Raw genomic sequence first — 14643 nt, 5'->3', positions numbered from 1 at the left:
ATATATCATAATATATAACCACAATTTATGTGATTTATTTATTTTCATTGACAGCAAAGTGTGCAAAACATACTAATTCTCTTTAATTTACTGGACATTAGCGAGAACTAGCTCAGTTTAATCAGTACCATATCACCACCTACACTTACACCCACATGTATTACAACACAATCTATTTGCAACTTTCCATCTTAAAGTTTAGGCTATTTCAACACACTTTTTAATCACATACAGAAGTATTGTTTAATATTATATATAAAAAAATATAGTAATCATTTTATAGTTGAAGAATGTACGATTATATTTTTCATTTAGCTAGGCCGCAACATCGCGGTAGTTCTAACAATGTATTTATGAAAATTTCTAGACAAAATTGATGTGGATAAAAGTTAATAAAGCTAATAAAGAAAAATTATGTGTATGTTATACTTACTGAATTTTTATCGGGATGTAATTTAATAGCTAACTTTTTGTATGCTTGCCTTATCTCTTGAGTTGAGGCCTGTTTAGATACCCCCAATATTTCATAGTAACTCACTTCACTGAGATCAACTGTTCCCATTAAAACTAAACTTACGATAATTAGTTTGTACCTGTAAATTGTATTTAGATAAAAAAGAGACACGACTTTAGAATTGAAATAATAAAAATCTTAATTATCAAACTTACATGACGCTATTGGTAAACTAAATTAAATTTGCACTTTATCGATTTATTTTTGCTCAATTTTCGAAACCGTGAATTATTTTACGTGTGCAATTAAAAAGACATATTTTTTTAACAGTTTCATTTAAAATCCAGAAGTTATGAGCATTGTTGGTTTTAAATAATTGACTGAAAATTTCAACAACAGCGGAGAGCGCTGAATTATAGTAAACGTACAACCATTTCTTGTCAACAAGTGTCACTGTCGCCACACGTACGTGACGTCGGTCAATTTTATTTGACAGTAATGGTTTGACCTGGTGGTTTCTTTTTCTTTACGAAAGGTACGGATACCAGCTTGCAAATATAAATATATTCAAAAAAATCGGTTCACCCAATCAAAATTTCTGAGGTGCCTAACAAACACAAAAAATAATGAGTTATCAGTTCGATTGTATTAATATATATGAATATTTGTTCTATAAAGGGAATTAACGAATATTGTGACTGACATATGTATACCAAGAAAATTTCAAACACATTTTTTTTTATTTCACATGTTGAAATTTTTAAATAATATTGTAGAAGCTTTTTATTAAAACATATAAACATTACTGACGAGTTACATTGCAGTGCAATACTATTCTACTTCTTGAATTATTACCTTTTTTGCAAAAGGAACAGATACCTGGAGTTAAATGTATCTAGAATTTTCTAGAGAAAAAAATGCTATGACATTGATGAAACTTAACGATGTAAGAACGTTAGTGGCGCCACCTAGCAGCGAAGTCCGGCATCCGCTCATTGGAAGTGTGAATTGGTATTATTAAAATAATATGTGTTTTTTGTATTATGAATTTTGATTAAATAACAAAAAGAAAAACATAAAGATAATATCATTTATTAACGGTATCTTTAAATACAAATAAAATATCACATTCTTTCACAAATAGCGTAACAATATCAGCAACACATACACAATAAGAGAGAAATTTATATCATAGGTATGCGCATAATAATTATTTATAACAAAATAAGTACCTACCGAATCACAGTAATTAATTTATTTCTAAAGTAAACACATTACAACATATTTCATATCACTAATTTTGTTTATGTAACTTCATCAGAGATGAATGATGTTAAAGGCTGAGCAGTATCGGCATAAATGTACAATCTTATATCATTATTCTTAGGTAATAGAGGGCACATAGTAGTTATGAATTCATGAAGACAATACAAATAAATGCAATTGTTTCTACTAAACCATAAACGACATCTTATAAATAAACATAAACCCTTAATAGTAGATATGTAACTAAAAAAAATTGTGTGTGAAATCTTAAAGTCTGTAACGCATTTTTAACGAATCGCAAAGAACAAACTTTGCAATAGGATCGGTTTGAGAAGGTTTAATTTAAGGGATCTCACAAATCTAGTACCTATCTACGATTTTTTTTATTAAGTACCTGAAGCAAAGAATTTTCAAATAGGAGACAACAACTAAGATAGAATTTTGTCACTGGGTTGAATTTTTGTGTCTAAAAATTATTGGTGTTGATATAAATTTAATTTATTTTATAGGAACAGATTTAAAAAGGGACCGAATTTGATATATATTACAAGATATTCTTAACGATAATATTTATGAAATAGTTTTATCAGAAACTGTATTCAACAAATGATAATCTAAAAATAAGGATTTTTATTGCCTATTGCGATATAAAATTGTATACAAAAATGTTTTTTTTTTGTGACAAGATTTTATAAATAAATTTAATTCTTAAACCATACTCCATCTACAATCAAACTGGTTGCGTGACTTAAATTTGCTAAAAAATAGAATATAGGCATTCATGCCTATATTCTATTTTCATCGTAAGAAATCTGCTAAAAAGTAAATAGATCACGACTTTAACTATGTCAGACATTGGTCTATCAGCTGTTTTGATTGTGCTATATATGTATTGATCATTTATAATTTACTAACTGTGCCCGCGACTTCGATCGGGTGTGCATAAATTCAAAATAAATGATAACCTATATATATGTTGGGGACTGAAAATCTGATTAGTGGTTTTCTATGAAGACCCCATCATTGAAATCTTCGAGATTTTAACCGTGGGTATATATTACATAGGCAAGCCTAATTATCCGTGATTTTAAAAACAATAATTAATTGCGTTTGTTTATATTTAAAAATGATTTGAACATGAAATATAAATAAATGGTTTTCTCATTCTAGACGACATAGAAATAACAATAAACGACCGCATTTGACGATATTACTACCAATTTTTTGTAATGTGTAATAAGGAATGTGGAAACAATAAAATAAGTGACATCACTGATCAATATGATAATGATATACTCATCATACGCTTGGATAATTAGTTACAATATCTATTTATGATATGCCTAAAGCAATTAAATAGGAAAACGTATTAATATTAAAGAATTTATAACATAAAGTATAATTCGTGTATGATATATGATATAATTATTAAATATAGTTATAGAAATACAATCAACCGAATTGTCTCTATTGGTCTTGTAAAGAGAATAAGGAAATAATTTATTCGTAGCGATTTATATCAGATTAATATTAAATAAACTTTATTCATAAAATTATTGTATCGTCTTTGCTCCTTGATAAGTTTACAAAGTTTGAATAAAATCTGTCCGTTTAAAGTGAGTCCAGAATGGAGTCTTACAGAATCGGTTACATAAAACATACAGGTATACACAATATACCGGAGGATGATGTCTTACAACTGCTCTTAGTTTCTGTGATTAATTTAAATATTCAATATTTAATAAATGAAAGCGAACTAGTGAAATGAGCGAATTTTTATTTGAAAATCTAAGTCTAATTTGAAATTTAATCCGAACGGTTGTTTTTGTAAATTATAGTTGCATAGTAAGTAATTTTAATTTTTACTGCCATAAAAATAAAATTTATGACTGCTCGATTGCACGATTTTTGATTATGTTTTCTATATTCGTTTGGGTTAAAAAATATATATAAACTCATGCTCATAACTGATACCAAATCTTTTAATTTGCTTTTTTAACCATCCGCCTTAAAGTTAAATAACCTATTATCCTGAGGACAACAAATTCTGTTAGGAGAATTGTTATGTCAATCCAATAGTTATCCGGGTTTAAGCTGAGTTCTTTCATAAGCTCTTTGGGATACCTGTAACAAATATATTCCTAATTAATTAATGACAAAATATTTAAAAGTACCTTTTAAATAATACCTGTGATTGTGTAAGAAACGATTACATAGATTGGATTTGGTTAATATTTAACCTTAAGTCAGCATTAATCAGATTCAACAAGTGTTATTTGAACAAAAAAAAAGCTAATTTAAATTAAGTTTAACTTCAAACTTAAACACAAACATTTGTTTATTCAATTAATTTTAAGAAATGTGTTTGATAATTAACATAAAGACATAATATCTATTTAAAATACGATATCATTTAAACATCTGTTATAATTACCTAAGGTGACAATAGGTGACGTCATCTGGGCAATGAAGTGGTACCCTATTAAATGAGTACAGAGATATGACGACAGCTTCGAAGCTGTGCCTCATGAAGGATCCATAAGACACAAATTGCATAATTGGATGCATATGCGGTATCAGTACCAGGAACCCGGCGAATCCAAGCATCACGCATGTTGTTATTGCACCGAGGAATGTCCCGTTCTGTGGATTAAAAAAATATAATTGACATGCTTCACATTTAACAGTGGTTTGGGCGTGAAGACGACAGACAGACAGACAGACAGCGTTAATTTCGCATTCATAATATTATAAGAACAGCAAACAAAGGTAATTGAAGTAAGGAATTATTATGTTGCATAGTTAGTTGCAAAGATAAGACCCAAATAGATGTATGTATCACCACTGCTCAAAACGACATCTGTCAACCAGCACTTCGCCAGCTTCGTGGTGGATTACAACCTGAACCCTCATAGGAGGCATGTGTCTCTGTCAGTGGAAACATGTATGGACTGATTTATTTTGTTGGTTTTAATGAAACTATAAACAACCAAAGGTGAAGCTATATATACTTACAATGGGATTAACGCAGGTTCCAATAACGTTGCCTATCGAATCGGCCAACAAAGTAACATTGGCCAACGCAAACACGAACATAAAAAAACGAGATAGCTCGATAGGTTGGCCTGTGAGTATGTAGGCAGGCGTGGAGTACACTATACTATACCAAATCTGAAACATACAAATTTTCTTAATATTATTTAAAAATGTAAAAGAATAATTTAGAGATCAATACAAATAAATAACTTTTATGCTGGATATGGTTTTTAAAATGTGAGATTAAGCTTCTTACATCTTATGATAAAAACCATAAAAAAAATAAAATTATTGTTATGTTCGACCACGCCTCGGCCAATTGGGCCAGCACCGTATCAGTTTTCCAATAGAAGCATGCAGAGGCCCTCTGGAAATATTTAGAGACAGTGATGGTCGCTCACCACCAGGCGAAGTACCACCTCAAGTGATATAGTGATACCTACTATGACTTAATATAGGTTAAACAAAGTTCAGCCAAGTTAATAAACAGGACTTAATTTTAAGTATATACGAGTTGTGTGGACAAAATTAAAGCTAATTAAACTACATTAAATATTTGCCTTACTTGTAACGGCATTGTCGTTACCAAAATGGCCGCGTAGTAAGTCTTCAAGCTGTACCAATTGTTAAAATTCTCTTTTTTTAACACAGGCAATTCATCAGGAACTGAAAATTTACATTAAAACTGATTTCCAATCTTTTCATACTATTTTAAAGTATGACTAGTTGAAAGTATGGAAGTAAACTACGTTGGTTTTATAGCAGTGACCAGTATGTGTCATTACTAATGTATGTTTTAATAAATATCTCACTTTTGATTTATAATATTGTTACTCTCGGATAAAGTCAAACCGTATATGGTAACTTGTACAATATAAAGTAATTGTTTTTATTCTTTATTTACTCCACCTTTCTAACACAGATTACTTAATAGTTCGATTATAATATACTTATCGCAAGAGTCGGTATAAGCCGACCTTTTATAAAATATTTGTCAACAATGATAACAATTAACAATAATTGATAAAAGACTCTTAGCATTTCGGTTTGCTTGATCTCTGTTTATTATTAAACTAGCTGTGACCCGCGGTTGAAACCGCGTAAGTTCGTATCCCGTAGGAATATCGGTATAAAAAGTGCCTATGTGTTATTTCAGTTGTCCAGCTAGCTACGAAGCAAAATAGTATTATTATTCACCAATAGATGTCAGGAAAAAAAAAACACGAATAAAACACGAATATGACATTTTCTAAAAAAAAATTCCTAGCTAGATCGATTTATCGCCCCCGAAACCCCCTGTATACTAAATTTCATGAAAATCGTTGGAGCCGATTCCGAGATTCCAATTATATATATATATATATATACAAGAATTGCTCGTTTAAAGGTATAAGATATAAAAAAGCGGTCATGGAGATTATAAATTAAATATATTAATAAAAATTAAAATAATTAAATTAAATATAATTAATATTATCGAAGAAGTGTTTTTAAGACCAGAACTCTTCGGGTTCTGGTTCTCACGAGTACAACTTTCTTTCAAAGCGAGGTAACATAAACGAACAAAATATTAAAAACATAAAATAGCATAACAATTTATCGTGCCTTTAATATTTGGTTTGTATTTTAAAATTTATTCCTTAGTAGTATCATTAACAAACATTAGAAATTTCAATAACAAATTAAAATACATTATGAATATCTTATAGGTTATATGAGAAGTATTCTGAAAGAGTAGCTTACATCTAAGAACGGCAGGCATCACAGATGTATAGCACAAGTAGGTAACAGATACGATCAGAAACCCAAGATTGTTGAATGTCTTCGACCCATTGCTGCCAGTATTGTCGTATAATAACCCAAGTAGGACACCAATCAAGACATGCAGTGCAACTTTTAGATGTGTCATTGACTGCAAATAATAAACAGATTTTCAATACTTCAGTTGCCTAAATATCAGTCTGTGTATTTGGGACTTTAAAATGCGTATTGGTTTACAATGCAAAATCTTTAGGTACAATCAGTTGTATCTAAAGACTTTAGAACAAGCTCTTATATTTGTTTGTTAAATGAAAACAAAAAGAAAATTTAGGTGTAGTTGAGATGGCTTAATAGGTTATGTCCCTTGATCAACGGGTTTCACATTGCCCTGCAGCTAGCCTCTCAATTATTTTTGTGCACTAATTGCTCACCCAGTCTCGATATTGTTGAATCAGACATCGTCTAAACAGGACGCCAAATTTGTGAATCTCCTGCGGTTGCTTCACAATAATGGACATTTTTCCACATGCAAACTTTGCGGATTCTTCTTCAAGTTGTTGGACAACTTTTTCTAACTTTTGGTCTCTTATGCACCTTGCTGCGAGGAGTTCATTGAAATTACCGTATTCTCCATTCGCTATTTCTAAAACTGAAACAATTGGTTTTGTTTTAAAGTTAGGTGAAGGCTGGCGAAGGAGACCTCTGAATTTGCAAAGAAAAGGTTTGTTTGGTATCCATTTATCCTTCTTATATGCTTCGTTAATAGTTCAAAATGAATAATTTTTAAATTTTACTACGATTATTATTCATATGTTAATACTTCTAAATTACTTTGAAGCTGTTTGGTGATCTTTCATTTCTTGTTAATATATTTCGTGGTTTGTTTTTTATTTGATCGGGGTAACTATTCATACTGAACGGTAGAAAGGTTTACAATACATTCCAAAATAACAACAAAGTGTCAGTTTTATTTTCATATTAAAGAAAAATAGTCATTTAGTTCTATTTATATTAATACTTATTTCATCTCTTTTGATAGACATGACAAGGCCAGACGTGACAGATCTTTGCAATGGTTACCTTGACGTTACGGAAAAAAATTATAAGCATTTAATGAGTATACTACATATTTAACTACAGTATGTTTATTTTTCTACTATTCCACGTTATTTTCCTTGTTGGCCTCCGTATTAATTGCCTGTTGCATTCGTGCAAAAAATGTAAATGTAAATATAACAATAAACTAATAAACTATGTTAATGAATACATATAAATCACTTTTATTATGGAAGATTCATTTATTTATTCTTTATTGCACTTATTTAACAGGAGAGAAAAAGAAAAGATACAAATAGGTAAAAGCTTACCACTAAGTACAAGTCTTATCGCTTTAGAGCGATTTTATCCAGACAACCTGGGGTACAATAGAGGACTATAATAATAGAATGGGTAGTAAAATGATATTAAAGGAAATGGTATATAGAAGATCTATATCATGTTTTAAACATAACAATAATTTTTTATACGATCCAAGTGAATATCTACCAAAATGATTTAAAATTTATAGCAGTAATAAACGTCTACAATAACATGAAAAATAAATTTTAATTCTGGAATCCTTGATGTAACAAAATTCACATGGAATTTGGATACTTTTGAAATAAACAACTTACTATAATCAGCGGGATTGTGAAACACCGGACAGTTAAAGCCCATCGTCGATAAATATGGGACGGTATTGTCACTGGGACCATCATAAATGCACATTCCTTCGGCTAAAATATATACCTGTAGACAGAAAATTAAATAAAATGCTATGCGTAGATTTGACTCTCCATAATCACACGAAGATTTAATTTACGTGGTAACTGTATTTTTGGGATAAGTTTTAAATGTATGTAATAGTTTTCAGAGAAGACGGAAGAATGGCATGAGATGGATTTGCTTCAAATATATTCATTATACTCTGTATCACATTTGTTAGTTTAAGCAATCGAAATACAAACAAATGTATAATCGTGATCGGCGTGTTAATTATCTATATTAATGATTATATCATTAGTCAAATAACAGAATAAAGTAAGCCGCTGGATATCATCATCCTTTTATTATTTTCAATTTTATGTTTGTATGCCTTCTCTAACCCACTTCTTTAGAATCAATTTTAAAGTTTAATTCAAACTTTGTACACTTGGCAACGATCGGTAACTATACAAACATTAGTTTGTATAGTTACAAACTAATGTTTGTATAGTAACCGACACGTTTTATCTTATTATTCTGTTTAGAATTGTCAGGATTACATAATTCTCTTATGTATACAAGCATTTATAAAAATCAGAATAATTGAGAAAATTTAGATAATTTGAATTAGAGTATTTCAGTTATTTGAAATCATGTATGTTATTAACAATAATTGTTAAAAATAATAAAAGTATGACTAGCCTTAACATATGTGTGAATTAAAAATGCTGATGTATTTTTATGACAACTATGCAAAAGAAGAAAAAAATGCGTAAATGAAATATGTATAACCAAATGCCGTAAAGGTGTTTCTAAATAGGATATAAGTACTCAAATTAAAATTATACATAGGTAGGTATGTAGAATATTGTCTGGACAGTTATTACGAAACAGAGTTTGAGTTTGCAAAATGACACCATGAATTTTTAATGACGGAGTATTTTTTATAAAAGTTATTTTAAAAGACAAATTTAAGCAAAGTAACAAAATTAATAAAGAACAATTGGCGATTGTATATTCTAGTATATTGACAATCGGGTTTGATTTAAATTATGTTTTAGGACAGTCACAATGAAAACCATCAAATCGACCTTCACTCACATTCAAACTTTAAGGAAGAAACGGTGATCTCAAGCTCGTCTTACTCGTAATTGCATTACAAACAATTATTGTATTATATATCAATGAGTTTAATTAAAATTACTTCTTGATGATTTCTTGGAATCTGTGACATTCCTTTTAAAATTTTCCTACGATAGTGCAGAGATTCCTGTTTACAGTATTTGACTGGGTATTTGACCCCAATCAGGTATTTGAATACATTTTAAAAAATATTTCAAACATATAGGTTCTACCAAATAGCGAATATTTAAAGCTTTCTTAATATATCATTGAATATATCAAAAAGATCAACTTTCTGTCTGTCCTGTTTCAACTAGCTCGTAATATGAATAAAAATTCCAAAGCATTTAATCATTTTATCGTCAGTTGAAAATCGTGAGACCTTTAGAGTTTAGACAACTTCGCTATGAACAACAACCTTTAAAGCCGAGATACGTTTTTAGTCAGATTTTATTAGCATGTTCGTTAGTATAATTGGGCTTCAAACTTTACAGTGAATAATAAAATTTGCAAAACCCAAACATACAACGTTATTTAGTTAATTGCAGTGATTTTAAAATAAAATACAGTAAACAACTTATCGTCTTATTGTTTCTTTTGTAGAATGTTACCTGATCAAACATTTTGTAGATGAGAGCGGTAGGTTGGTGTATCGTGCATATTATTGTTCTCCCGCCTCGAGCTAGTTCCTTCAACATACTCATACATTGGCTTGTGGTGAGGCTGTCCAATCCGCTAAAACAAAAAAAAAATTGATATTGTATTGCTAGAATGAATAAAACCTTATATTAATAGCATTAGAGAAACAGCGCACAGAAAGTAAATGTTTTAATTGTAGTAAAATTTTTCTAAAACTTCATATAGATTCGAGAAGTGTTGTTTAAAATTCTTCTTTCTATTTTTAATATATTCGTTATTGCTTATCCTACTAATATTATAAATGCGAAAGTTTGTAAGCATGTGTGTGAGTTTGTTGCTCTTTCAAAGACTACAAAGACTACGGAACCGATTGCAATGAAATTTGATACGTAGACAGCTGGACAACTGGAATAACATATAGGCAAATTTTATCCCGATATTCCTACGGGATACGGACTTACGCGGGTGAAACCGCGGGGCGTAGTTAGTAGATCATAAATCTAAGTCAATAATTTGTTTGGAATTGCACTTGCATTGTAAAAATGCATTGCTTTATATGCTTTATATGCGTGCGTGTAAAATATTTTAGAACTAAACAATCATATTTTTTGGATGCGGAACTGACTTTTTTGCCCACGATGTTGAACGCATTCAACAATAATTACTGATTGAGTACAATCTTCAGGATAGACTTTAGTAAAAAAATATATGTCATTAAAAAACGTGCGTTATTATGTTAAATCTACATTTTCTTAAGATATTAGTGTTCCAAAAAGGAAACTTCGTTTCCTTTTTCGTGGCATTGGGTTACATTACATGCGATTCTTCAAAGTAAATAATTAATTTTGTTCCCACAATACAGCGCACATAAAAAGTAAAATAATCTCTCATAATTAGCATCAGTTCTTATACTAGACATCAGCGTCTTTGAACATAACAATGAATACTGTTGCTAAGTAAAATCTAGCTATGTTCAATGTTCAAACCTCCTATGTGTGTAATATCAGTTTATAAAAAGTGATCCTTTTTATATGTTTACAAAATTCTATACTAGCACTTCTAATATATGCCGATCCATACAAAATTCCAAAATTACAATCTAGGCCATTATTCAGGCCTTTCTCGCCTTGCCAAAGAATATAATAAAATAGATTCTGGCAATAACAAGGCTATTGATGCACAAGTTTAAGAAAGAATTACTTTCGATTGCACTTTTACCAAATCCGTAATTACAAAATTATAATACGTATATTTTCGCATTATATAATTTAATTTTAAACAATTATTTTGTTTATACTTCATTTGCTGTTATCTGCATACTGTGTTTCTGCTATCTAATGTTATTTTTATCAGTAGTAGTTGCCTATAATTGTAAAAGAAGTCTTTGATTGTAATTTAATAAAGCTATGTTACTCCTATATGTCTTGTTGCTGATCCATAATGCAATCAATAAATAAATAAACACGAACACCGACAAGGAATTAATTGTTTGTAACAGCTTACCTTACTCTAAAAATATTTCACCAATGCCAGCTAGTGCATTACTTATACGTAGTATTCTATGTAGAAGTAAATAGTGCATTAGTTACATAAACGTAGGTTTATGGACAAATTATTTATTTTATCTCAGCTCAATCACAGTTTTATTTTGGAAATCTCAAAATGCAGTTCCATCGACATCACATTCAAGGTAACAAGACGAAGCATAAATTAAATGGAATTTAGTTCGATACCTTTTTAAGAGAAAATACTTATATTAGCTACTCACGTGGTTGGTTCATCGAGAAATACAACTGGTGGATTATCAATTAATTCCAAGGCAATTGACAATCTTTTCCTCTGACCACCGGACAAGTTACCAGCTCTAGTGTTCTCAGTGCCCGTCAAACCGAGCGTTTCTAACACATCAACTATCTGCAACAATTAAATCATATTTGTACCTTATGATCTTGTAAAAGAATTGTTTTAAAGAACTTAGATTTATACTGATTTAGAAACCAACGTGAGATTTCTTGTAGTTTTGAAATGTGCTTATCAAGACCTCAAAACATTTGCAAGCGTAAATTAATTAGAATGAAGTTTAACTAGTCGATTGATATTACAACATTGTTCATATATAATACACATTTATATAAAAACAAATTGACTTACTATCGAGTCCTTTAACTTCTTCGTAAGCATGTTTCCTATTTTTAAATCGGCTGCAAAATTCATGAGTTCGCTGACGGTAAACAGCGGGTTCAATCTGTCATCTTGCAGGATGTAACAGGATTTTTTACGATACGTTTGTAAAGCACCTTCTGAACAGTTCTTGCTCAATTCACAAACAGTATCTCCGGCGCGAACGGTACCTTTGACGCCATTTACACTGGAAATTTATTACAGTATTTGAAATGTTTTATTTTTTATGAGTAAATATATAAATATTTACTCATAAAAAAACTTGACTTATGTAAGATGTGCATTTTATTTGCAATTTTCAATACTCAAATAAGGACATTGTGCGGTTAGCAGTCATTTGTCATACCTAGAACTGAATAATTTGTATACAAAATTTTAGCAATTTATGCTGTAAAAGGATTTTGTATTATAACTTACAGCGCCTACCTCCTGACGAAAATTGTATTAGTTTTCCTAAATTGAACTACTAACAATATGTCTTAATAATTAAAATTACAGTTTGCATATTATTTACATATATTCGTTATTAATATTGACAGTTCCCGTATACGATTGTATTTGGAAGCAATAAATACCTCAACTGTGGAGTTACCTACTCATCGTTGAACAGCCATTTTTGTACCTATGTGTTGTGTCATAAGTATTTTGTACCTTGTCATAAGCGCAGAGTACCATACTACTTATAAATATTATATATATTAGCACTGAAATATTACAACGTTTGATTCTTGACATACCGATTTCATTAAGACGTTTTTCTTCACCGTTTCGAGCAGTGCTGGATAATAAGCAGATAAATTAACAAATAATTTCTATCTTATGCACTCCGTTACAAAATAACTACGAATTTTTGCAGAAAAAGAAAAGCAGGTCATTATGAAAAGTACCCACCCGTGATTCAACACCACAATACAAAGAAAGTCGGGGCGCACGGTTCAAATACGCAACCATTATTTGTAGAACTACCTCCTTTTTACTTTCAGCGTAATCCTAATAATTATTATAAATGCGGAAGTAACTCGTTTGTCTGTTACTTAATCACGCCTAAACCACTGAATCAATTTGCACGAAATTTGGTATGGAGATATTTTAATACCCAAGAAAGGATATAGGCAACTTTTTAACGTGAAAAATGGGTAGAAGGAGTTGAAATAGGAGATGAAAGTTTATGTAAAAGTTCGTTATTGTAAAACCAATTTTGATGAAATTTGGTATGAAGATGGAGCTGAACTTGGGAAAGGACCTACCATGCTTTTTAGAATATTCAGTTTTAGGTCCAGACCTTGGGAAAGACTATAGGCTGCTCTTTACCACGTCGCGCATTATAACTGAATTCTACGCGGGCGAACATGCGCGCGGAAAGCTAGTCTTCCATAATTTTATAAGTGCAACTAGGGTTTGTTTGTTTGTCTTTCATAAAAAACATTATTCAATCAATGTACAGCAGTCGGCAGAAGATACAAGGAGGTAATTAAAACTCGCTGTACAAAAACTGTTTTTGCAAAACGCCAATTCTCAACTAATTCGGCTTATATATACAACCATGTAAATAAATTATTGAATATTCACAGTTTAAATTGTAGTGACCTTAAAAAAACATTAATAAACTGGTTAAAAACACTTAACTATGAAATCACTGAAAACCTCCTTGCAACTTCTTGCTCTTTATAAATTATTTATTTAATATTGATTATTTAAATTCTGTGTAGAACCCACCACAATGCATAATTTCCATTACATCCGTATAATCATACCATCGTAGATGTACACTGCTATTTACCTACATCTCTTCACTTACAAACTCGCACCCTAACTCACATACATAAATTGACACACGCACACACACACATACACACACACATTCGTACACTCCAAGCTTTACTATTAATACCTAGTTATAAACGGTTTATTTAAATTTTTATATAGGTACCTCCTGACACAGGTTATTTCTTAAACTTACTAGGAGGCTCCTACTCCTACTTCATATTTTGTAAAATTGGCAATGAAATAAACTTTGCCTTCGCAACAGATAGATTTTATGAAGAAATTTATCTTGTCTCTTATATATCTAAGAAGCTAGAGAGTGACATTCTATTGCTAATTTTAACACGGTTTAACATCTCATTGCCTATAAAAAATGCATAGCATCATAAAAATAACCTTCATTATAACCTCTACTCATTGATTAGCACATATGAATAAAGATATGAGAAATAACTGCTAGACACTGATTAGTATCTCGTCTTTTTTGTGTTGATACAACAAACATAGAATACAAAACATACAAACATTTCATATCTTTAAATACGGATCATCACTAAAATGATCATAGTAATACCAATTTAGACACAAATTATATAGATATTAGGTTGTAGGGGAAACTGGTAAATTATGTAAAAACCCAGTAATTAAATTATTATTGTAACTTGATCATTTTCGCA

General features: G+C 30.4%; 1 protein-coding gene across 1 annotated transcript in view; it reads right to left on the bottom strand.

The window, feature by feature from the left end:
* LOC119834199 (dnaJ homolog subfamily C member 10-like) overlaps nt 1-14643 on the bottom strand; it is a 53995-nt gene that overhangs the window by 10014 nt on the left and 29338 nt on the right. The window contains exons 3-12 of the mRNA XM_038358524.1: nt 12173-12389; nt 11790-11935; nt 9994-10117; nt 8191-8305; nt 6949-7166; nt 6500-6668; nt 5322-5422; nt 4736-4891; nt 4155-4363; nt 434-593 (exon numbers count right to left, since the gene is read on the bottom strand). Coding sequence (XP_038214452.1) covers nt 434-593; nt 4155-4363; nt 4736-4891; nt 5322-5422; nt 6500-6668; nt 6949-7166; nt 8191-8305; nt 9994-10117; nt 11790-11935; nt 12173-12389 — 1615 coding nt within the window. The remainder of the gene's footprint in view (nt 1-433; nt 594-4154; nt 4364-4735; nt 4892-5321; nt 5423-6499; nt 6669-6948; nt 7167-8190; nt 8306-9993; nt 10118-11789; nt 11936-12172; nt 12390-14643) is intronic.

This window comes from Zerene cesonia, chromosome 19 (genome assembly GCF_012273895.1).
Source record: "Zerene cesonia ecotype Mississippi chromosome 19, Zerene_cesonia_1.1, whole genome shotgun sequence".
Taxonomy (NCBI): domain Eukaryota; kingdom Metazoa; phylum Arthropoda; class Insecta; order Lepidoptera; family Pieridae; genus Zerene; species Zerene cesonia.
The sequence above is the reverse complement of the archived record's forward strand: the minus strand, read 5'-3'. Positions and strand labels throughout refer to the sequence as shown.